Source organism: Rhododendron vialii, chromosome 7a, assembly GCF_030253575.1.
Source record: "Rhododendron vialii isolate Sample 1 chromosome 7a, ASM3025357v1".
NCBI lineage: Eukaryota > Viridiplantae > Streptophyta > Magnoliopsida > Ericales > Ericaceae > Rhododendron > Rhododendron vialii.
In genome coordinates this window covers 28,488,309-28,512,042 of record NC_080563.1, presented here as the reverse complement: position 1 = coordinate 28,512,042, position 23,734 = coordinate 28,488,309, and the positions used below count along the sequence as shown (strand labels likewise).

General features: G+C 37.6%; 1 protein-coding gene and 1 pseudogene across 2 annotated transcripts; one reads left to right on the top strand and one right to left on the bottom strand.

The window, feature by feature from the left end:
• The first annotated feature begins 31 nt into the window (after nt 1-31).
• Nucleotides 32-6,478, top strand: LOC131334145 (hydroxyproline O-arabinosyltransferase 1). 2 transcript variants are annotated; one of them, XM_058369026.1, is made up of 8 exons: nt 32-790; nt 1,827-1,894; nt 1,997-2,198; nt 2,280-2,377; nt 2,467-2,536; nt 4,599-4,670; nt 4,904-5,017; nt 6,062-6,478. In XM_058369026.1, the coding sequence occupies exons 1-8, from the start codon at nt 371-373 to the stop codon at nt 6,119-6,121; spliced, it is 1,104 nt and encodes a 367-aa protein (XP_058225009.1). In that variant the 5' UTR covers nt 32-370; the 3' UTR covers nt 6,122-6,478. The 2 variants fall into 2 exon arrangements, with proteins under 2 accessions (XP_058225009.1, XP_058225010.1); XM_058369027.1 differs by lacking the exon at nt 4,599-4,670 and having other exon boundaries at nt 156-790.
• A 6,986-nt stretch (nt 6,479-13,464) lies between these two features.
• LOC131332862 (flotillin-like protein 4) lies at nt 13,465-15,493 on the bottom strand (annotated as a pseudogene).
• Between the last annotated feature and the right edge of the window lie 8,241 nt (nt 15,494-23,734).

Here is a 23,734-nt window from a genome sequence, read left to right as displayed (position 1 = left end):
GAAAAGAAGCAGCAGCAGCAGCAAGATTGCCGTTCTTAAAACCCGGCCATTTTACGGGCCATCTAGTCTCCTAGTCAACCCCATGTCCATGTGTGCTACTCGCGTACTGCTGAAGGCTCGATTGCTAAAGCATAATCTAATCGAAATACCTTTTTCTTTTTTTCTTTTTTTAATCGAAATACATTTCCAATTGGCCATCCACCATTTTCTCAATTCAACTCCCCACCTGCTGCCAAAAACACTACTAGTACAACAGACTACAAACGCGACTTCCACAAGCCACCATCTCCTCTCTCTCTCTCTCTCTCTCTCTCTCTCTCTACCCATGTCTAGAGAGAGAACCTAGACAGTCACAGAGCCTAAAACAGAAATGGGTTGTGGGAACATCTTCTTCACCCTGGTCATAACCCTGTCAGCAGCCCTAATCACCTACAACGTAATCATCTCAGCAAACGCCCCTCTCAAATCCGAATTCCCCGGCCCATCAAAAACCAACCCATCAATCGCAACACCTGACGGCGATGGTGGGTTCATATCAGTTGACCCCATCATCAAAATGCCGTTGGACAGATCCAAGAAGAGGCTGTTTCATACAGCAGTAACGTCCTCTGATTCTGTGTACAATACGTGGCAGGCTAGGGTCATGTACTACTGGTTCAAGAGGTTTAGGGATCAACCCGGTTCGGAAATGGGTGGGTTCACCAGGATCTTGCACTCTGGGAGGCCTGACCGGTTCATGGATGAGATCCCAACTTTTATTGCTCAGCCTCTGCCTGATGGAATGGATCAGGTAATATTAGGGTTCTTATTTTTAATGACACTCATAGTGAAGAGAACATAATTTCGAGCATCTACCGTCCTTTCTCGAATTTGAGTAAAAGCTTTATTTGGGATGAAATATTCCGATGGGCAAACTCAAATCTATGCAAAAATTTGTACTTCATTAATGGCATGATTGTAAATTTGGGAGGGAAAAATGGCCTTGCAAAATTTGAGCAAGACTTTGAGTCTTCCTTCATTTGAATAAAAAAAATTTGGTGTAAACCTAACTTTGGCATAGGTTTGAGTAAAGCAGTGGAGTGGATTTTAAGGGGGTTTTACTCAACTTTTGAGTTTAAGAGTTTATAATGGGGTAAGGGCTGGGGATGCTCTTGGGATACTACAGTGATGGGATTCATCTCTCTGGACGATATAGTTTGGGTTTTGTATGTGATGGATAATCTCGTTAAGTTTTTTGACCAAACGCGGGATACGTGGTTGTTTGGGATGTATAGTCCAGTCGGATGATCGGTCAAACAAAGGGCCATAGGGTTTCTCTTCCTATTTTTTTCACTCCAAGTTTGTTGTGCTCAGCTTTACTAGAAGGAGTATCTTCAAATTTGTCAAGCTAATCTACACAGACTAAACCGTTATTTAGTTACTTTTTTTTGGTTAATCTAAAGTTTCATGTGGGTTTCCTTAGTTTTTGTGTGTTCGAGTTCAAAGTTCAAGTATATGATTGGTTTCTTTCTCTTCTTTTTCTGTTCCATCTCTCTGTCCCGTATATTTAGTTTCTTTAGTTAGACACTACGCAGCTATGCTTTAGCAGTTGGTCCTAACAAGGATTTGAATATATTGTTTTTTCAATTCTCAAGGAGTATAGCAGCCTAGGATTTCTAATGGACAGAGATAGCTACGTCACGATTGAAAAGTTCCCAGAATCGTTGTGTAGAAACATGGCCATGAACTGGAGAATGCCTTGCTTCCATTTCGTGTGATTCCAACTGCATATTTCATTATGGTAATTTTTGCAGTATATGATTTACCATTTCACTTCACAATTGCAGGGTTACATAGTTCTCAATAGACCTTGGGCATTTGTACAATGGCTTCAGCAGGCGGACATCAAAGAAGAGTATGGGAGAACCTAACTCTCTTGTTTTGGCACATGATTTCTTGAACAATTTTTGCTCTTCAATGAGCAGGTCCAGTGAAAGTGTTTCTTAATTTTATGCAGATATATTTTGATGGCGGAGCCAGATCACCTTATAGTTAAGCCCATACCAAACCTATCCAGGGATGGCCTTGGAGTTGCATTCCCTTTCTTTTATATTGAACCAAAGAAGTATGAGACTGTTCTTCGAAAGTTTTTTCCAGAGGACAAGGGACCAATTGCCAACATTGATCCAATTGGAAATTCGCCTGTCATTGTTGGAAAGGTGCATGCATATCAAGCTTCCTAGTAATATTGTACATTTGATTACTATCCTTTTATATCTCATTGCTTGTGATGATATTAGGAAGCTCTTAAAAAGATAGCTCCCACTTGGATGAATGTTTCCTTGGCAATGAAAAAGGACCCTGAAGCTGATAAAAGTTTTGGTTGGGTCCTTGAGATGTAAGGTTTCTTTCTTAAGTGTTGTATTCCGTTAACTTATTCCTATTGCCAGTTGTTATCCATTCTGATGTTACGTCGTTAATATGCAGGTATGCTTACGCTGTTGCGTCTGCTCTACATGGAGTGGGTAATATCTTGTACAAGGACTTCATGATTCAGGTTTGGATACTGCGTCTTTGTATTATTGGTTTAACTTTGTTTGTGTCTTGAGGTTTGTAAAAGTCAGCTGTAACTATTTTAGGATTATGCCTTCCTTTTTTGACACATCATTTCCAAGGGTCACAAGTTAGCTTTAGGTTGAGGCTATTAATTATAAAATGTTGTACTATCATAAAGTAAGGTAGGAACTTTTAGAGTCAAGCAACGATAGCTTCCTTTTTTAGAAAAGGAAGTATTGCTTTGTAAATAAGCTGGCTGGTAGGTTGTCTTCAAAGTCTGAAACAAACGAGTAACCTAGCATCAATGTTTATATGTGATTTAGAACCAGTCTACTAAGAAAGCTTCTGAAGATTCAGTCCCAAGATCAAGATGTGCACATAATAAAGATGCTGGAGATTTAAATATGCGTACCTTACTACAAACTCTGGATTGTCCTGTTGTCACTATTGGCAAATCATACAACTTTTTATTTGGTGAATTTGATGTATTTTAGAAAATTTAGCAAGGACTCCATTGCAATTTTATGTTCAGGGACGCTTAGAAATTTCTAACTAAAAAAAAACTTATAATACATGTAAAATGGCCCCTAAGTTTTTTAACATTCTCTTATCTTCTCTTCACCCTTTTGCCCATGACATAGTCTCGCTTTTTCCTAAGTCTCTTCCCGCGAAGAAGGGAGGAACTGCCAGTTAAAAAAACTTGGGGGCCACAGGCCCACAACACATCTATTATGATTGGTTTTTAGTTTGAAATTTCTGGGGATCCTCCGGTGGTTATTAAAAAGTTAGAGGGTTGCCATGGCCACTAGGGGTGGGCATACAAGTATTTTGTGTCATTTTCGTGTTATGTCTCTAAAATCTTATTTATGAATTCCCACCACATTTTCTGAACTCACCTAATCTTTCGTGTCGAGTCGTGTCATGCCAAAAAGTCCTACTTTTAGCTAAATTTTTATTGTTATTTATTGACAGTTCACCAAATTAATGTCTAATGAATAAAGTTACTCATAAAAATGTTTACTTTTAACTCAATTAGATAGATTTATTTTATTTTTCGTGTCAGGCATGCCCACCCCTAATGACCACCCTTGGCTGTGCCTCCCTTCTTCCCTTGAAGAGAGTGAAGAAAAAACAATACTACGTCATGGACAAAAGGGTCATTTTGCTACATATGAGATATCTCAGTTTTTACTGTTTATTTCATAAATAGAAAACTGAAGGTTATATGGGTAATTTGCTCTCAACCCGTCGAGTCAATTAACCAGAGAGAATAATTTCCAGAACGTGAAGGGCAAATCTATATTATAGGGGAGATCACTGCAATCAGGGCCCAGAACCCTAAAAAAAAGGTGTGGCAGCAGGAGTGATCAGATAGAAAAGAGAGGAGTATATGAAACGTCGAAACCAACTGCCCAGTAATCTTTTATTTTTACTAGTCACACGTGAATCTTTTATTTTTTAATTTCTTATACGTTTTCCCAAAACTGACAGTTCCTAAGATTGATTGGGGCTTTGTAGACCATGTTAATAGAGCTTATCAAAAAGTAGGGATAAAATAGCATATCAATAGCTTTTGACTGATGTAAAGCTTTCGCCTCTGCATGTTTGCTTTCTATCGTTATACTCACACTTGTTTGTTTTTCCAAAAATGCTAGAGGTGCCGACGAGGAGAGTACTGATGGGGTACTAGCGGCGTTTGCGGTCAACTTTTGGGTCCCACACGGATAATCCAAACCGTTAATTAATTTTAAAATAATTTTTTCAGTAGCCCCACAAAAAATCAGCTCAATTGGATATGTGTAAGTGGTTAGTCCAATTTTTAAGTTTCGATTCAGAATTCAGGATTCAGAATTCTGAATGAAAAGTTGAAAGATTGGATTAACCATTTATACATATCCTACTGAGCTGATTTTTTGCAGGGTTACTAAAAAATTATTATAAATAAATGAACGGTTCGGATTATTCGTGTGGGATCCAAAAGTGGGCCCCACACTCCGTCAGTACCCCATCAGTACTCTCCTTGTTGGTACCCTTAGTGGGGCTCTTGTTTGTCTGCGCTGCAGCCTCCTTGGGATACAGAAATCGGGAACAAATTCATCATTCATTACACATATGGATGTGACTATGATCTGAAGGTATTCTAACTCCAAGTCCTCATAGGGATAAAAGATTCAAAATTTTCGAAAATGTGCTTTGATGATCACAAAACTGCTTTTGATCAACCATTAAGTCTGTTTCCAGCATAGCAGTAACATGAAGAAGGGTTACTTGGCCGCTGGGTGGGAGAACTTTGTGTCGGGAACTTGTTTCTTAAGAAAACATGTGACTTTTAGTTTTAACATCTCAATTCTCATGCTTTGATATTCAGGGTAAATTGACCTATGGAAAGATTGGAGAATGGAGATTTGACAAAAGATCCTTTGATGCTGTCTGGCCTCCAAGAAACCTTCCAATGCCTCCACCTGGTGTTCCAGAAAGTGTGGTATGTTTTCATCATATTCTACGTGTAGTATGTTACTTCTTTCAAATTTCCAAGTGCTCTTCTTTTATCTTTATTTGGGTAGTCGTGAAGGTACCTCATCTCCTACATGGGGCGAGCATATTTGATAAGGGTGATTTACTACAGACTGAAACTAAAACCATTTGTTGGAGGCAGCTGAATAAAACATGAAACTAAAAAAAGAAATGAAGTTAAAAGGGACTCAGCTAACCACTCTTGTTATTGATGGTACAAAAATATAGTATTAGGCAGAAGCAATATCTTTCGAGCTAAAACTTCCTATATCTGATGTAGATATACGGTGTCTTTTTCCAAGAATCCAAATCCTTTTCCAAGAATCCAAATCCTCTGCATGATGCAAGAGTTTGCCGCTTTTCGTACTAATTTATGTATGCATAGAAACGTGCTTGTGACTAAGTGACTAATTTAATCTGGGCTTGTTTTTTCCCTTTCCTTTTGGTAAGTAAGGAACTCAATGTTTTTCTTAAATCAACTAAAGGAGAGGCACGCACTGGGTCTGTTGCAAAGTTACCAATTTAAAGTTCTATGGGATGGACATGATTCAAATATCTTCCTTTGTGTAACTGTATTCCTTTGGTAAGATACTACTCTACTGGCTATGCATGTTTTTACAGCACTATACCTCGACACAAGCTGTAACTAAAGTTCTTAGATTCTAACAACACAAAAGTTCACAGATTTGTTAAGTTCCGGTGGGTTGATTGGATTTTTTTTTATTATATCTAAACTGGTGACGAAATCTAGCACTATATCATGTCTTGAGTCTTTTGAGTTTTGACTTATATTCTAGTGTTTTGCTTTACATGTCTGCACAATGCTCACACACAACGCGCACACAAAAACATTACACATTCACAGATTATCAGAATCAGATAGAATTCTGGACATCAGCGCAACAGTTAGCTCTCGTTTTCTCATGTTGCTATTATGGAAACAAAATCATGGTTCTCCTCCTTCCTTGAGTGTTATTTGAATGAACTGTGGACAATTTTTTTGGTGTGGCAGGTAACTCTGGTGAAAATGGTGAATGAAGCCACTGCAAATATTCCCAATTGGGGTTCTTAAAAAACAGATACTGGGTGGGTTCTTGTATGCAGTCTTTATGTAAGGGATGTGAAATTATACTGCAACTGGCGCCGTAGATGAAAGCATCTACTGTGAATTTTGTGCTTCTGGATTGGCCAAGACAGCCATTATGGGGTGGATTTCTGAAACTTGCTGTAAGATTGGCCCTTTCCATTTTTGATGTCTTTCTTGGATTGTAATCATACAAAAACAGGTATGTGGTGCTTTACCGCAAAAGAGTACAGATAGGCACGTACGATTCTGTGAGCATAAGTGTACACTAGCATATGCAACGGACATTGTCGATCTGGGATTTCATATGTCAAAGAACATAATAGTGTACTTTGTTTATTGTTCTCTTTTCTTCACATTATTTGTTGGGTTTCCTTTCTCATCTCCAGCTGTGAATCTAAATTTGAAGAAGTGGAATTGCTCAAATACTGGTTTAGTATTAAGTTAGTTTTATTCTTCACAAATTCTAAAAACTGACACCCACAAACGCATACACAAAGACACTTGTGTGGTCCCGCTCAGAATGTGAGTGACTGCATGTGTGTGTGGTAGGCTGGTAGCAAAGTTGGTACTAATTCGACTGTGCATGTGTGTGTGGTAGGCTGGTAGCAAAGTTGGTACTAATTCGACTGTGCATGTGTGTGTGGTAGGCTGGTAGCAAAGTTGGTACTAATTCTTTGACCGAAACCATTACTTACGTATTAGATGCTCTGTGTGTGTGTGTGTGTGTGTTTCATTAGAGAGAAATAACTACCTACCAACCAGAACACACAAGAAACCAAAAATTAACTTTATGCTTGTAAAATGATACGACTGAGATTTGAATGCTAAGAAGTAGTAGAGCAGATGCTGTTGAGAGCAATAATGCTCAATTTTCATGCTGCTAGTTAGCATGAAGGCCAGAATGGCTTTGTTGAATTTGTCTTGTATTTTGCTAGACCATACACATCATACCTGGCTTTCGAGTCCAGTTGTGGGTTGAGAATCCACTAGGACCAACTACGAAGTGTGGGGTTTCCTAATTGTCAACTTGTTGATTCTCATTTCTACCTTTTTTTTTGTCTGTTCCTCTGGCTTGTGCAGTCTGTTCAGTTCAGGGTTCCAATTCCAAACTCAACCAGCAGACATAATTCAAAGTGATACAACTCTTGATGTCAATAGCTTACACCTGTAAAAATGGTCAAAACTTGACTTCCGAATCTCTCGCGAAAAAAACAAAAACAAAAAAAGGTTACTAGTTTCTGCAACTAGCCTCTCAGTAAATAGAAGGGCAAATTTCACTGACCTCCCCTGAGGTTTCTGACAAATGCAGAAACCTCCCCTGAGGTTTCTGACAAATGCAGAAACCTCCCCTGAGGTTTCTGAAATGCCAGAGACCTCCCCTGCTTTTGCTGACAATGTTAGGATTCCCCCTTCCGTCAATTTTTTTGGCAAACGGAGTTAAACTCAGCAATGAAATGGCAAAATAACCCTTTGAGTTAGATTGTATTTACACCCAGGCAAGCCAAGTACTAGGCAACTGATTACATCCTCACAAGTCTCAATCTTTTTTCTTTTCTTTTTTTCTCAATTCTTAGACCCTATTCCACTAAGCACTAAAAGTACTTTTTGGACTTTTTTTTTTTTTCTTATTTGAATTTTTTCTCGTTTGTAAGTTTTGCGCGAAATTTTCTTGACTTTTTTAACGAGATGAATCGAAAAAGTAGATTTTTTTACTTTTACCCAAGTATTTTGGGAAATGACCACTTTTAAGTAAAAAAAAGTTAGTGGTTATTTTTCCAAAATATTTGGGCAAAAGTAAAAACTTTTCTGATTCGTCTCGATATTTCACAAAAGTTTGGCGTAAAATGAACAATCGCGAATTTTTTTAATAAGGACAAAAAGTTCTAAAAAAAAAGTTTTAGCGGAATGAGGTCTCACGGTACTAGACACACTACTCACATCACTCTCTATCTCATGACCTACCTCACCCTCACTATTATAGACCTATTTCTTTGCCTTCCAAAATTTTTGAGTGCTGGGTGGGTACCACGTGATGCCAACTCGGCGCATCTAGGCCATCCATTTCGATTTTGGAAGGCTCATATTTGGAGAGAGAAAGTGGAAAGAGGGTGGTGGGGTAAGAGGGGAGAAAGAGTTTCAATTTGGATCGTCCAACATACTTTTTGACAGCCCAAATGAGCTGCTCGAGCACTATGTCGACACGGCCACGTGAAATCCACCCGATATCATATTAAACCCCCCATACAAGGAGACCTTGTTTTTTTTTTTTTCTTAAATAATATGGTTTATATCCCTCTTATATTTATATTTATTTGTATATCTTCCAATTGCTAATGAACATGAGTTTAGATTCTATTTTTTTTTTTTTCCAAACAAGCTAATCATACCCTTTGTGTTCCTCTTATTTGTTTCCCCACATCTTATCCCACACAATTAACACCCAAAATCTGACTCGTTTTCAATTTTACTCTTTGGGTCACTAAATTCATCAATCACTTTATTTTTTCTTCCTAAGAGGGGTTTGAATTGTAGATCAAGCAGAGTGAAGGAACTAGCTGAAGAGAGAGGCGATGCTTAATTTTAAATTTACAATTTACAAACAAATGTAGCATATGCATGTAAGTATACAGGGGTGTGTGAAATTTGAAGAGGTAGAGGAAAGATCCATTCATGGCAAGTAGGATTGTTTGGTTAATCTGTTATCTTTTTCTAGGAATAAGGTTAAATGTTGTGTAATAAATATGATAGCACTTGAGGGTGTATTTGTCATTTCATTGCAAGACTTAACAACGTTAGGGCAGTATATTAACAGAAGGGGGAATCCTAACATTGTCAGCAAGAGGAGGGGAGGTCTCTGGCATTTCAGAAACCTCAGGGGAGGTCAGTGAAATTTGCCCTAAATAGAAAGCCCACCAATCTTTGACTTCCCTTTTTAAGCTCCTAAAATACTCCATATCTAGAAACACACATAGAATGCGGAGACTGCAAATATTCTAAGAATAGAAGAAACTGTATATGAACCGTAATAAGTGGCATAATAAAATAAGATTCGAATTATGTCAATCTTATCCTGGATCCTCGTAAATTTAACCGACATAAGATATCTAAAATCAACGATTACAGATAAGCGTGACATAGGTAAACAATCAACAATAGGTAAACTGTCCTATATAGGTAGATTGCCCTGCTTTCTCTGTTCTATCATGAGCTTCCCTTTCGTCTGAACCACAGCCACTCCCTCCGCTGCTGCTTCCGATTCCACTCTCTCCTCCACCATCGTCGCCATCAGGTCCACCACCCACACCATCGTCGACTTTCACAAGCGCAAACTTTAGTTTTCCTTCCACACGGAATGCCCACAGCTCAATGTAGTCACCCTTTCGCATGAAGGCTCAATTAGCTCCACCTCTATGCCCTTTATTTTCTCTTTCTCCTTTCGACGCGAGTCGAACATAGCCTTTTCCTCACTTCTCAGGAACTCGTTTCTGATTTCTCTAATCAGAATTGACATACGATTACGGTCAACATCAGATAAGGTAGGCATCTTTTGGATTACCAATTTCAACTCACAACCGTTGAGCGCTTGGATTTTGTCTCTGAAGTTTTGGGGCAAATCTGGAGGCGGGAGTGGACCACAATCCCCATCCCCCTTCTTCTTCTTCTTCATTGGCCTGGCTTTTTCTCCATTACTGCAACCAATGTCAGACCGAATACGTTTTTTCGGAGGAAACCATTGGGTTTTCTTGACTTTCGCATCGACGCTTTAGCATTCTTCTCTCTCTAACATCATCATTCCTTTGGATTTGGCAAGGGCCACAAAAGCTACCGCCGCCAAATTATCATACTCAAAGCAATTGGGTTTGGGCTGGATACCCTCAAAATCATTGGCAGTTAGAGAATTATTATCCATCTTCTTGTTCTTTTTCTTTGGTGTTTATGTGTAAAACAGAGGACGAGAAAACAGAGAAGAAGAAAAACAGAGAATGAAGAATAGAAGAATGTTTTGCGGTGAATGAGAAGAAAACTAGGTGAAATTTGTAGGGCAACAATGTGTATACGTATAGTCATATATATAGGAATGGGACGTGCGTTTGATCATTGCTGTAATTAGAAAGGGAATCAATCCTAAGTTTGATCGAACTGGGATTTGGTTTCCTCAAACTATGAGTCTTGGAGTTCAAGTTACAGAATTAGGAAATATTGACTGAACTAGGACTCAGATTTTCCCTAATTAAGACCACTTGAACGTGAGAGAGTGGAGTGAGAGAGAGTGAGAGAGAGAGAGAATCTAGGAACACGTGGCCAAAAAGATTTTAGTTTAAGCACAGCTGTAACGGTCAGGAGATACATAAATGATCCAATGTATAAAAGAGAGGGCGTATTAGGAAAGGGATTTTAATAAAAGAGAGGGAAATTTTCGAAATAGCACGTGACCTTTCGTACAAATCACACACAGGCATCTGACCTTTTAAAATTATCAGAAAAATACCTGACCTATTTAAAAACTTATCAATTTTACACCCGTCATTAACTTTCCATCCAAAACAAACGGAAATGCTCAAAATGTACATTTTGGCACGAATATTGGCAAAACACAATATTATACTCATAAACAAGATTAAGGCTCGATTTGGCTTTCAAAGTCAATTAATAACTTAATTTTTATCTTTATTCAAAAGAAAAAAGCGCATTTGTTAGTTTTAAGCTTGACAAAAAACATAAAATAGTCATGGGTAGGTGTGAAAAGTGACAAGTCATGGGTATTTAATTACTAAATTAAGCTTGACTATTCTATATTTTTTATTTTTGCCTTTTTCCTTTGTTTAATACAGAGTAATCTTATTTGGCTGCATAGTTATGGGTATTTAATTACTAAATTAAGCTTGATTCCTTATTTAGGGTGGATTTGGATTGAAAAGTTAAGTAATTTTTGTGACTTATTGATTCGTCTTGACGCAAACTAACAAATGCGTTTTTTTTTCTTTTGAAAAAGACAAAAATTAAGTTATTAATTGACTTTTAAAGCCAAATCGAGCCTTAATCTTGTTTATGAGTATAATATTATGTTTTGCCAAAATGTGCCTTAATCTTGTTTTGCCAATATTTGTGCCAAAATGCACATTTTCAACATTTCAGTTTGTTTTGGATGGAAAGTTAACGGCGGGTGTAAAATTGATGAGTTTTTAAATAGGTCAAGTATTTTTTTGATAATTTTAAAAGGTCAGGTGCTTTTATGTGATTTGTGCGAAAGGGTGCTATTTTGAAATTATCCCTAAAAGAGAAACTTTTCATATTTAAGCAATGCCCAAGACTGTCATTGCGATTAGCCCTGAATAATTCTTTTCAATATACAAGAAGTAATATAAAAGAAGTAATCAATATTTCATTTGTCAATCCCTCTTCGGGCCTAGTTTTGCATTATAAGCCAAATAACTTATTTTTCTGTTCTTATTCAAAAAAAATTTCACATTCGTTAGTTTTTTGTTGATTTTTTAGGATTATTGCTTCGTCATGATGAGAGGAATCTAAAAAGTAAAAAAATTACAATTGCAATACAATTTTTTTTTAAATAAAGTCAAAAACAAAAATTAACAGTCTCCATAATACTTTTTTTTTTTTTTTTTTGGGTGGGGGGTGAGTCTCCATAATACTTTGTGCAATACCCAGATTTGGGGGTTTAAGAGCGTTGAGTCCGACATCGGTTGAGAGCTAAAGCCATATATGGTATATTAACACCCACCTATGGCTATTTGGTACCTTCTTAGATATACTTTTTCAGGCCAAGTGTTTGGGCCGAAAGGGGATCCATGGTCAGCCTGGTCTAGTCGCTACACTTTGTATGAGAATATCTATATCTAGAGTCTCTTTCTCCTAAGGACCACCTTAACTTAATAAAATGAGGACCTTCCTTTTCCTATAGAATTTCGATGATCCAAGCCGCTCAATGTGTTCAGAACGTGATTCTAAGGATATTCGCGAAAAATCAGCAAAAAAAAATGACCGGAAAGGCTTCATCCGAGCAGTTTTTGTTTGTTTTTTATCGAACGGTTCAAATAAAAACTGCTCGAATGAAGCCCTTTCTGATCATTTTTTTTTGCTGATTCCTCGCAAATACTCTTAAAATCACGTTCTGAACACATTGAGCGGCTCGGATCATCGAAATTCGAACGGAAAATGGGAGAAATGGAGAGGTCCTTATTTTACCTCATTTGAAAATAACTGTCTATATCTATATCTATATCTATGTTTTCCTTTCCTCAATTATCAAAAATTTGGCAATAGCAACTCATTTTTTTCGGCCTTTTTTGTGAACTAGGAAACGACTTTGCCTGCAAAGCTAATTGGAAGTTGAAAGCTGACGAAGAGTTACATATTGTTGGTGGTTAAATTGTGTGAGACAAGTTGTTGGATTCAATTTATTGGTGGCCGGGTAAATTGCAAATCGCTAGATAGTGTTTACAAATGATTGAGTACCACGTGGCAGGCAGGCCTGAACTCATGGTCAACAAAGAGTCAAAATCAAGTGGGTCTGCTTGGTTGGCCAACAAGAAAGTCAAAGTCGATCAAGTCCAAGTGCGAAAAGGATTAACGGTTGAAGAACCAATTCCAAAATGACAAGGATACATTAGATTTGCCATATCCTAGTAGTATACAGCAACAAACTCCTACTTTTCAAGGTAGTTGAGATTTTTCAGGGTTTGATTGTATTCACAAATTCTCAAGGAATATTCCTTCATTCCCTTGGATTTTAAGCATTAAAAATGTTAAATACATGAGGATCAATCATGAATGCCACGTGGCACTTAACGAAACATGTTTCAGTTGAATATGGTTAGTGGGATGAACAAAATCAGGGAATAGTCCCCAAAAATAGGAATTTTGCTAGTTTTGACCTATTTAAAGTGCCACGTGACAACCATCAAGGAATTTCGGATTTCAATCAATGTCTACAATCAATTTGAGCTTAAAGGAAGTGGTTTGAAGACATGTGACACGTGTCGAATTTTAGAGCCTAAATTCAAGGGACGGTTGACACCTTTTCAAGGCATATTCAGGGAATAGTCCTCCACCATGACGGTTACTAAGAAGTTATTGCTACATGGAGTGTGAGTGAGCCATATTTATAGCAAAAATAGTTTGTGCATGTTTGAAAGTGGAAAAAGGCCTTGAAAAATAGAAGTTATGTCACTTTTTCCACTTTTTTAAAGTGGAAAAAGGCCTTCAAAAGGTCACGTGGAATCAATTAGAGGAGTTACCACCATTATCAACGGTGGTACTTATTTTTATCCTTTTTAAATAAGTTGGGAGGAGTATTTCGCAGAGGACACGTGGAGCGTTTTTCAGGGCCTTATTTGTCAATTTTTTAGGATCATTACTGCTATAAATAGGGGAAAACTAGGCAGGCACAAGGCTCTTGCCTCATCAATCATTTACCAGCTTTTACAGCTTGTACCAACATTTTCTTCAAGATTTACTCGGTACGTAGTTTCCGAGATCACATTTACTTAGCACCAGAGTAAGTCAAGCTCCCCATCCACGGCGGTGGCAACATCCCTGTCTGCTCCTGAATCATCGTAAATAATGGCGGTAACATCTTATACACCCCAGCAACTTCGTTCATCGCACCACCATCCGCCGCATCGCCACCACCACTACCATTACCATTCGTCCAGACACTTATTTTCGGTTGCAACCCCCTTACTGCCTCTGCATTAATCTTTGCAATCTCTTGAAACATTCCACCTTTAATCATTAAGTAATCTCTCAAAGCGCCGTAGTTTCCACCCAAAGCATCAAGGAGGGTACGGATGTAAGTTCCTTGGGCTTGGGCAAGGGACACAAGTCCCTCGGCTTCTTTCTGTTGGCATAAAGTTCGCCATCAGCGACTTGTTTACGAGCATAAAAAGTTGCCTCGGCTATGGCTTTTTGGGCCTGAGCTTCTTTCTCTTTCTCGTACTGAAGCGCTTCTGCCGCTTTCTGCTTGCTGTAGAACTCCCAATTTGCCTCTTGCACCTTTTGTTTTGATGAAAATTAGCGGCTTGAGATATATAGTACTTTATCATATCATGTAGTTTCACTTTCATCTATATCTGATGGTATAATCACAAAAATATTTTATACATACCAAAACATAGAGGCGCCTGTATTTTCTATTTACGAAAGGCACATTTTTCTGATATAGTACTATACTAGCGTAGTTTTGTAGATGATCATTGTTCCAATAACTTTGTACGTGTAGTTTTCTACATAAAAGAATCATTTAAACAAAATTATTTCGTATTTAATTTAGTTTTGGCCAGCATTTAACTTTGCCAATACAAGTTTTATTGCATTGGACAAATGTAAAAAATTTCCATACCTTGGTTTCATACTCAACACTGGCTTTACTCAAAAACTCAGCCTTAAGCTTCTCTGTCCGAGTCAACGCGTTCATCCTCTCAACCTCCCTTTGCAACTCTGCATCCCGCAGTGCCACCGCCTTGTTTGCTTCCACCTCTGCCACTTGAGCCTCTTTAGTCCACCCTGTTGGAATGAGTGGCCAAATAGCCCTCCATATTTTACATACCTCATGGTTAATTATGTTTGCCTTATTTATTATTGGCTAACGTTTCCTTTTTGAGCATGAAATTATTCTGTGTGTTTGCACAAGAGAAAACAACAAGTGTGATTGGCCAAGTTGGCTATGAGTTTGATTTGGTCAAACCACTATTAGGTGTATCCCACTTAATAAGAGGTATGCATGTGGATGGGGTGATATGGTTATATTATGTGATGTGCTCCTTAAATAAAAGGGGTGGTTAGAGAGATATGGGTGAGTGAGATAACCCCCACTATCTAAATAATAGGGAGCAGTTTTCCCTGTAACGTTACATGGGTATATATGCCTATAAAAGAAAACCCAGAAGAGGGGAAATCCTATCACAACCCACGCACAAATTTTGCCCTATCTCTATATTGTTTTCTACTGTGCAAACACTTACATTTACAGATATTAGTTGAGAAGGAAAGCTTGGAGATCCACCCGTCTTTGAAATTTACGAAGAGAAGTCCGAGCCTCAATTGTTCAACACACCCAGCCTTCTTTTTTGCCAACTCAGCATTAGCCTCTGCCACCTCAGCCTCTCTGTGGTTCTCAAAAACCTTCACCTCGGTTTTAACCCGAATCTCTTCCTTCTTTCCCTCTCCTTGCCTTTGCGTTGCTATAATCTTTGTGTCGGCATCTATCTTGGCCGCATTTTGGAGCGTTTGTCCCTCTCTCAGCTTGGAACCTATCTTGCCTTTCATTTGCGCCTCTACCACATCGACCTTCACTTGGTTCGCAACTTCCATTCGCGTGAACACATGATTTTTGAGTTTTTACCTTCATTTTATAAAAGTTTCTTTTTTTAAGAAACCAGAACGGAGCCTGATCAGTAAAGTTTACGGTGTACTAATTTAAAAGTATTAGTACTACAGTCTAAGAACATCCACAGTGGTATAAGCAAAATCAAAATATTGCTAAGGTTAGCAACATTTACTCAAAAAAGAGCTCACATTGAAATAACCAAACTTAGCAACCTCTTACCAACTCATCAAATTTTGGCTATTGGATAATCAAAACTAACATTCTTTTGTCAATAATCAAATTTAGTTGTTTCTACATTTTCTCAATCAAGTACACCATCATTGCACAAAAACCTTCTCTATCTTACATTTTCAATATGTTTCTGAGAAAAATATTTTTAAAAACTGGTTTTATTTTTTGCAAAAATAGTTCTTTTTTTTTTCAAAACATTTTTTTTCACTAAAAGAGTTTTTTTTTTTGCAAAAACAATTTATTTCAAAACAGTTTTTTATTAGAATTTTTTTTTCAAACACTGTTCTTTTGAAAAAAAAAACTTTTTTTGTAAAACTTTTTCTCGAAAACTGTTTTTTTAAATCATAGTTTTCGAAAAACAATTGTCTCTTTTTCTAATAACCTGTTTTTATTCATTTGAAAACTATTTTAAAAAAATTGTTTTCTATGTCACATTTTCTAGATTTTTATAAGTTGAAAAGATGATGTGGCAAGTTTTGGTTATTCAATTTTGATTGTACCGTTGTGGACCTCTACATTGTTAACCTTAGCAACCCCTTAAATAGATAAACAAAAGATGATATGGCAACTTTTGCTTATTCTATTATGGATGCTCAAGGTCCTCGATTTGACAAAAATACCCCGTCTCTCTTCTCCACGTGCTCACACACCACACCATTGACACCTCTGCCTTTTCATGCAACTAATTTACTGTAGTTACCCCTAAACTCTTTTTATTAATTAAAAACTAAGCATACCTAAATCTCAATGCACCGATGAAATATGTTTCAAAATTGCAGATACTACAATTATGGTTTGGAGTTTTTTTTTCTTCTTATTCTATTGGGTCTAGGATTTTTTAGCAAAATGAATTTTACTTCTTGTTTTGTTTCCTAAAAAAAATTTTAAAAAAATTATCTTTACTTTTTTACAATAAAAAATCAGCCTAAAGTCAAAAAATGAAACACATATGTTGGTATATCTATTGACTTTATTACAATATATTGTACAGATTACAAATTTTACATAAATAACCTTATCTGTTAGTCTTTTGGCATAATACAAAGTATAGATATGGATAAACAACCATATAAGTTGCTTTTATTGCAATTATATGGATTTCAGAATTTGCAAAAATAATCTGATTTGTTGCTGATTAAAAAAAAGATAACCTTATCTATTTGTATTTTTTGGATAATGCAGAGTTTAGAATTGAACAAATAAGTATATCTGTTAGTTTTATTGCGATTATACAAAGCACATATTTTGAAAAAATAACTTTATCTATTTTTTTTTGAGATAATACATAATATAAATTTGAACATATAAACATATCTGTTAGTTTTATTGCGATTATAAAGAGTACAGATATTGCATAAATAACCTTATTTTTTTGTCTTTTTGTGATAATACATAGTATGAATTTGGACAGATAACCATATATGTTGGAGAAAATGATCCAAAAATGTGTTTTAGTTTGGTGTCACACATAAAAAATGCATATAAATTTATTTGTGTGCTTTGTGTATTACACATAAAAGATAAAGGGGAGTATTCGACTCATTATGAACCAAAATTCAAACAAGAAACAAAAGAAATATATAAACATATAATGCAAACCAAAAGTACAGATCCAAACGCATTCTTGTGTTTCAATGATCCACTATTAACAAACAACACAAATTAAAAAAAACTAAAAAAAGAATGAAATTCGTAAGACAAAACAAGGAAAAATCACAATGATCCACTATTGCAAGTCAAATCCACTGGATGGGTGAGATTAAGCGAGCCGTTCCACCGTGAATAAGTTTCTCTCTTTTCGAAAATACTCTCTCCGTTCTAGTCTTTATTGAGAGTCCATGCTACTTTTCAATTGATTATCTTGCAATCTATAATTTTTTAGGTGATTTTAAAAATATCGTTTAAAAGAGCTCATTAAAATCTATTAAACAAGATTGATATTGCATATAAAATAGTATTATCAATTAAAATTATAATTAATTTTTTATCCGATTGGAATATGACGAGAGACAAAAGAATTTGAACAAAGGGAGTAATCTTCGGTTAATGATTTTGTAACTTCTTCGTATATAGTACTCCCTCCGTCCCTTTTTAAATGTCCCAGTTTGAAAAACACGTTTTATGAGTCAACTTTCACTTCTACTTTACACTTTTTCCATCAAAGTTTCTCTCTACTTTACACTTTTCATATCAACTTTTACCTCTACTTTTCAAAATTATCTTCCACTTTACCAATTAACTTTCCAAAGTAGATACTTATTTTAAGATAACACAAAATAGAATAGTCGTCATTTAAATAGTAACGATGGGAGTATTAAAATTTGACACTGATGTTCCCTCCAATGCGGGCCCTTCATTGAGATTCTGACAAATATTGTCCCAACGTGCTCGTTATACATTAGGCACCAAGAAGCCTAAGAGAGAATGGAAGCTCTTTTCAGGAGATGCATGGAGAATGATGGTTGAAGGGGCTTCGAATGTCAATGGCACAGGTGCAGGCATCGTATTAGTTTCTGTAACGCTCCGATTTCTCAAGGGATTTCGGAAGCATTAACCCTAAAATACACTGAATTTTACAAACTATTAGGCCCTTATTTATCCTTATAAAAAAATTACAATTTCAAAATAATACAAAAATCTATATACATTTACTTAATAAAAGCAACTCCAGAGCGACTCTAGTTTTGACACGAATTCCAAGCAACGTTGGTCCAGACTCCGTTCTAGGAAGTCCCACCTGTATCAACTGCTCCACTGTGGAATCCTGCACACTCTGGCAAATTGAACGCCGAAGCAAACGATTTGCCAGGATACAAACGTATCCTGAGTGATAATTCACTAAGTAGAAATCCTAAAACCCAATACCACAATATGCAGATCAACAATATAATAATTCATAATACACCGAAGGTACAAAATAATAACACATCATTTTTTTCTCTTTACTATCCATCATCTTACATGTAATCTAAGGATTCTCTCCGCGAGATCCTTTCCTCCCACATCCACTAACTACAATCGTCTCATGGGTCCACCCTTCCTCTTGCTTGTCCTGCACCAGGGTCCTAGATGAGCTCACCTAAGTTATGTACCGAGTATGTTCTCACTTAAGACCATAACAGGAGGATCGAGTCATCCCATGACGTATCGTACATTAGGGTCGGACATCCACTACCCCACGCTAACTATAACCGTCTCATGGGACCCATTCTCTTTCTCCAAGAGAAACTTCCCATGACGTATCATACATTAACGTCTCACTAACTATAACCGTCTCATGGGACCCATTCTCTTCCTCGAAGAGAAACTTCCCATGACGTATCATACGTTAGCGACTCACTAACTATAACCGTCTCATGGGACCCATTCCTTCCTCGAAGAGAAACTTCCCATGACGTATTATACGTTAGTGTCACAACAATGGGCCCCGCAGGTAACCCATTTCAACACAGGGCCCCATAGGTTACCCTTGCCATCGCCATGGCTCAATTCACAATCCACACAGTACTCACACTTTCAGCACTTTACCATTTTCCATTTACTTATCATCGTCTACATGATTCACTACTCGTAACCACCCCGGGAACCTATTTGTCCAATCTACAGCCACAACAAAATATCACACGGTTCAACATTTCAACTAAAAGTACTAACAACACATAACCATGCGATAAAATTAATCATATTATAGAATTAATCGTACGAGTAACAAAATAATATTTAGTCAAACAATTAATTACTACACTTAAAATTAAGTCTATTTCTCTCATTAAGAAATTTTATAAAACATTTATACTATTTAAACATTTTCTTTAACTCTCATATTATTCATAGATTTTACGAACAAATTTTTATTGGAAAATACTTATTGCTAAATTTAGTATTTACTAACTATATTAAATATTAATATGAGATTTTTATAACAACAAAATTATGCGAGGCTATTCTAGTCAATATTTATTAGAGTTAAAGATTAACTAATATATAATCTAAAATATGTCTTGTTTACAATCTAAATAAATTTTTACTAATAAAATATTCTTGTTAATATTTCATAAATATTTATCTACCCCAATAATTTATTAAACACGTAAACGTCCACTCAAATACAAATTAACAATGCAACATCAATAATAATTTCACAATCAAACACTTGTTAAACGATCATAAATTTTCACAGGGTATAACACTAATCATTACAGCACAACCGGACTAAATTTTAGTATAAACAGGACTAAAGATAAATTAACAATTTAACAGCAGATCATCATCTTCAATAAACTTTAAATCTAAGTAACTCCATTAAAATGCAGATAAAGGTTTTGGGTTTTCGGAAAACTACCTCAAACGCGATTCTAAGTTCGGATAAGTGTTATGCGGTGTCCGTAGATCGCCATGGTGGTTTTGAAATCTCGAGGCAGCGTTCGGCGGCACTCCGACAGGGCCCGCAGCAGCGGTGTGCACACACCTACGGTCACAACTCTCTCTCTCTCTCTCTCTCTCTCTCTCTCTCTCTCTCTCTCTCTCTCTCTCTCTATTCTAGACTCAACAATAAAATTGGGAGTGAAATAATATACTGGTGTTCAATTTTCGGATTATGTGGGTATGTATAATGAGAGAGAATAAAGTAGTGAGAATGTGAGATGATAAGTGTAGAAGTGGTGGAATGAGGAAGGAGAGTGATACTGATAATGATAAAAAGATGGGTGATAAGTGCCACATTTGGGGGGTTTTCAATTCAAATGTATGTGGACGCATGTATGTACATGGTGAGAATGTATCTGGACGCTTTTATGTATAGGATGAGAGAAAGAGAAGTGGAGAGTTAGTTTGAATAGAGTTCTACTTAGGGTTTAGATAGAAAAGATAAGAGATGAATATGAATCACTGATTCCCTGTATATCTAAAGTTTAAATACATATCTTATACAATAATGCAAATAATATCAATTATACACATAATAATATATTTTAATTATTCAATCTAATTAATTATTGAATTAGAAATTTAAAAATATAAATTTGTATTAAAAAAAAATTGGGTCAAAAATCCGGATCGTTACAGTTTCTCCGAGTGGAACCGTTCATGAAATTGTTGTTTCCATCGGGTATCCCGCGACAAACAACGAAGCTGAGTATGAAGCTCTCATTGCTGGTCTACAACTTGCTCTTAGGATGGAAGCAGATTCGGTTCACGTGTTTTGTGACTCTCGGCTGATTGTGGGTCATCTAAACGACGACTACCAAACTAAAGATGAGCGTATGAATGCTTATGTTAGTCATGTTTTGGCAGTTCTCAAACAGTTTGGCCGAGTGGAGGTGGAATGGATCGCTCGGGAACATAATGCTCACGCTGACACCTTGGCAGGTCTTGCTTCAGTTTACAAGACCTCGGGCAGTCGCACAATTGTGTTTGACGAAGTTGAAACTCCAAACTTCGAACCATCTGTTTGTTCGGTTATGGCAATCACACTTGGTCCAAGCCAAATGGATCCCATCATTGCCTATTTGAAAGACCAAATACTCCCGTCGAACAAACATGAAGCGCACAAGGTTTGTTGTCGGGCCGCAAATTACTTCTTGAATCCGAATGGAAATTTGTACCGAAGAACATTCACTGGCCCCGATTTACGAGTTGTTCATGAAGATCAAGTGGAGAGTGTTTTGGACGAACTTCACTCAAGAAGTTGTGGGGCACACTCGGGAGGTCGAACTATGGCCCAACGAGCGCAAACACAAGGCCATTGGGGGTTAAAAATGGCAAAGCAATCAGAAGATTATGTGAAGCACTGTGTTCGGTGTCAGCAACAAGTATCACTCATCCACCAGCCTGTCTTTCCTAATGATCACTAGTCCATGGTCGTTCGCGGTTTGGGCTTTTGACATTGTTGGCAAAATGCTGAACGCACCTGGAGGGTTTGAGTACATGCTTACTGCCACTGACTTATTTACAAAATGGGAGGAAGCTTCACCATTGGTCAAGACAACCGCCGGAGACGTGGAACGTTTCATCCGGAAGCACATCATCTCTAGGTTCAGAGTACCTTATGCCATCCTTTCTAATAACAGCTCCCAGTTTGTTGCAGCCGCTATCAAGACTTTTTACAAAAGACACAACATCACGATCCACAATTCATTTGTCGCTTATCCTCAGGGCAACGGCCAAGCCGAGGCATTGAACAAAACTATCACTCAAGGGCTCAAACGGCGCTTGGATCGGAAGCTTGGATTATGGGTCAAAGAACTTCCACACGTTCTGTGGTCTTATCGTACTACCCCTCGGCGATCGACAGGTCGCACACCGTTCTCAATGGCTTACGGAATGGAAGTCGTCCTTCCCTTATCAACATTGATTCCCACTGCTCGGACAGAGAATTTCAATCTGGTGGATAACAACGCTCTTGTGGGAGCCAAGTTAGATTTCGCCGAAGAGCTCTGCGACAACGCTAATATTCGGCACGCAGCATATCAACTGGAGGTCGCTAGGGGCTACAAAAAGAATGTTCGGGCTCGAACCGTTCAACGTCGGCAATCTAGTCCTTCAGATGGTCGTTGAAGCAAGCAAGTTAACCAAAGTCAAAGATCCTTATGAAGGCCCCTACTGAGTAGTAGAAAAGATCGACCACGGCATTTACAAACTTGCAGAGATGGATGGTACATCGATCGCTAACCCTTGGAACGCCCAAAAACTTAGAAAGTTTCATGGGTAGCCTCGGCGTCTTCCTCTCCTTGTTTGTTTTGTTCTTGTTTTTCTGTTTTTGCTCGAGTTGTAAGCCTCCAGACGTTTTTGTTATTGAAAATTCGTTTATTTGTTTATTTGTGTTTATTCGAATTGGAGTTTCATTTGTTGGACATACTATCTAGCCCGGTTTATAGCCTTCTGGCTAAGGCACTTCCACCCAATGATCCTTCCTTCGGGATATTGGTTTGCCTTCGGGCTCAGGCATCTTTACCCTATTCGTTTACATTCGACACATTTTTGTTACCTTCGGATAAGGAGGTGTTACACTTGGTTACTGTAAAGGGCGAAATCCTCGTAGCCTCGCACTCTTTGAATTACTTTGAGCAATGAAGCTTGGTGTTTCTGATTTTTTTACCCATTCTTTTGCCTTACTGAATTTTCGCTTTTTCCTCGGCAATCCACTAAAGTTGGGGGCTACTATATGGGTAAATTCCGAGCAAACAGACTTGTGAAATTTCTGGCATTTTTACGTTTTCTTGTTACATGCAATCGAACTGATGAACTTCTGAATACATTTTGCATTTCTCAACGAGTAATGGGTAATCCGAATGCCAACACAAAGTAATATCGACAGAGAGAAATTATAACGAGTAAAAAGACTTGTAAACATTTCCTAAACAACTCGATCATTAATTGGGGCATGGTTGATGATGCATCGTTCGTTACCATCCCCTAAAACATTCATAAGTCTATCGAGGCGTGGCAGTGGTAGATCGTTCGGTGCCACCCTCAAAACGTGTATTAATTACATACTACAATACGGCTAAGGCCACATGTTCGGCGCCGACCATGTCAAATGAAATGTTTTAACAAAAGTTGAGTAAATAAAAGTAAATTTCTCAAACAATAGGAGGAGGAGTAGCAGATGGGGATAACACAGGATTTTCTAAAGGAGCTTGCACATTCGATGCTTCGGTGGGGCTGGCAGTTGCATTTTCTGCTGTGGCTTCAGTAGGGGCCAAAGGAGGAACTTCGACTAAGATCCTCCTTTCGTCGTTGGACTCAACCCCTGCGTCGTCCAGGCCTTTGTTATAACCAAACATAAAGCTCTCGTTGTGTTGTGCTTGCTTCATCTCAACCTCGTCTTCTTGGAGCTCATTTGCAGCATCTTCTTCGGCATGGTAGTACCCTTGATCGTACGGTGCCTGTAGTTCCTTCTCCATTTCTTTCTTCATCTCCTCCCTCCCCAAAGCTTTCCCCTCTGCAAGTCCCTCGTAAGGTTGCATGGGCTAGATGGGTGCCTAACACATTTCCATCTCATAACTTATCTCCCGAGCCCC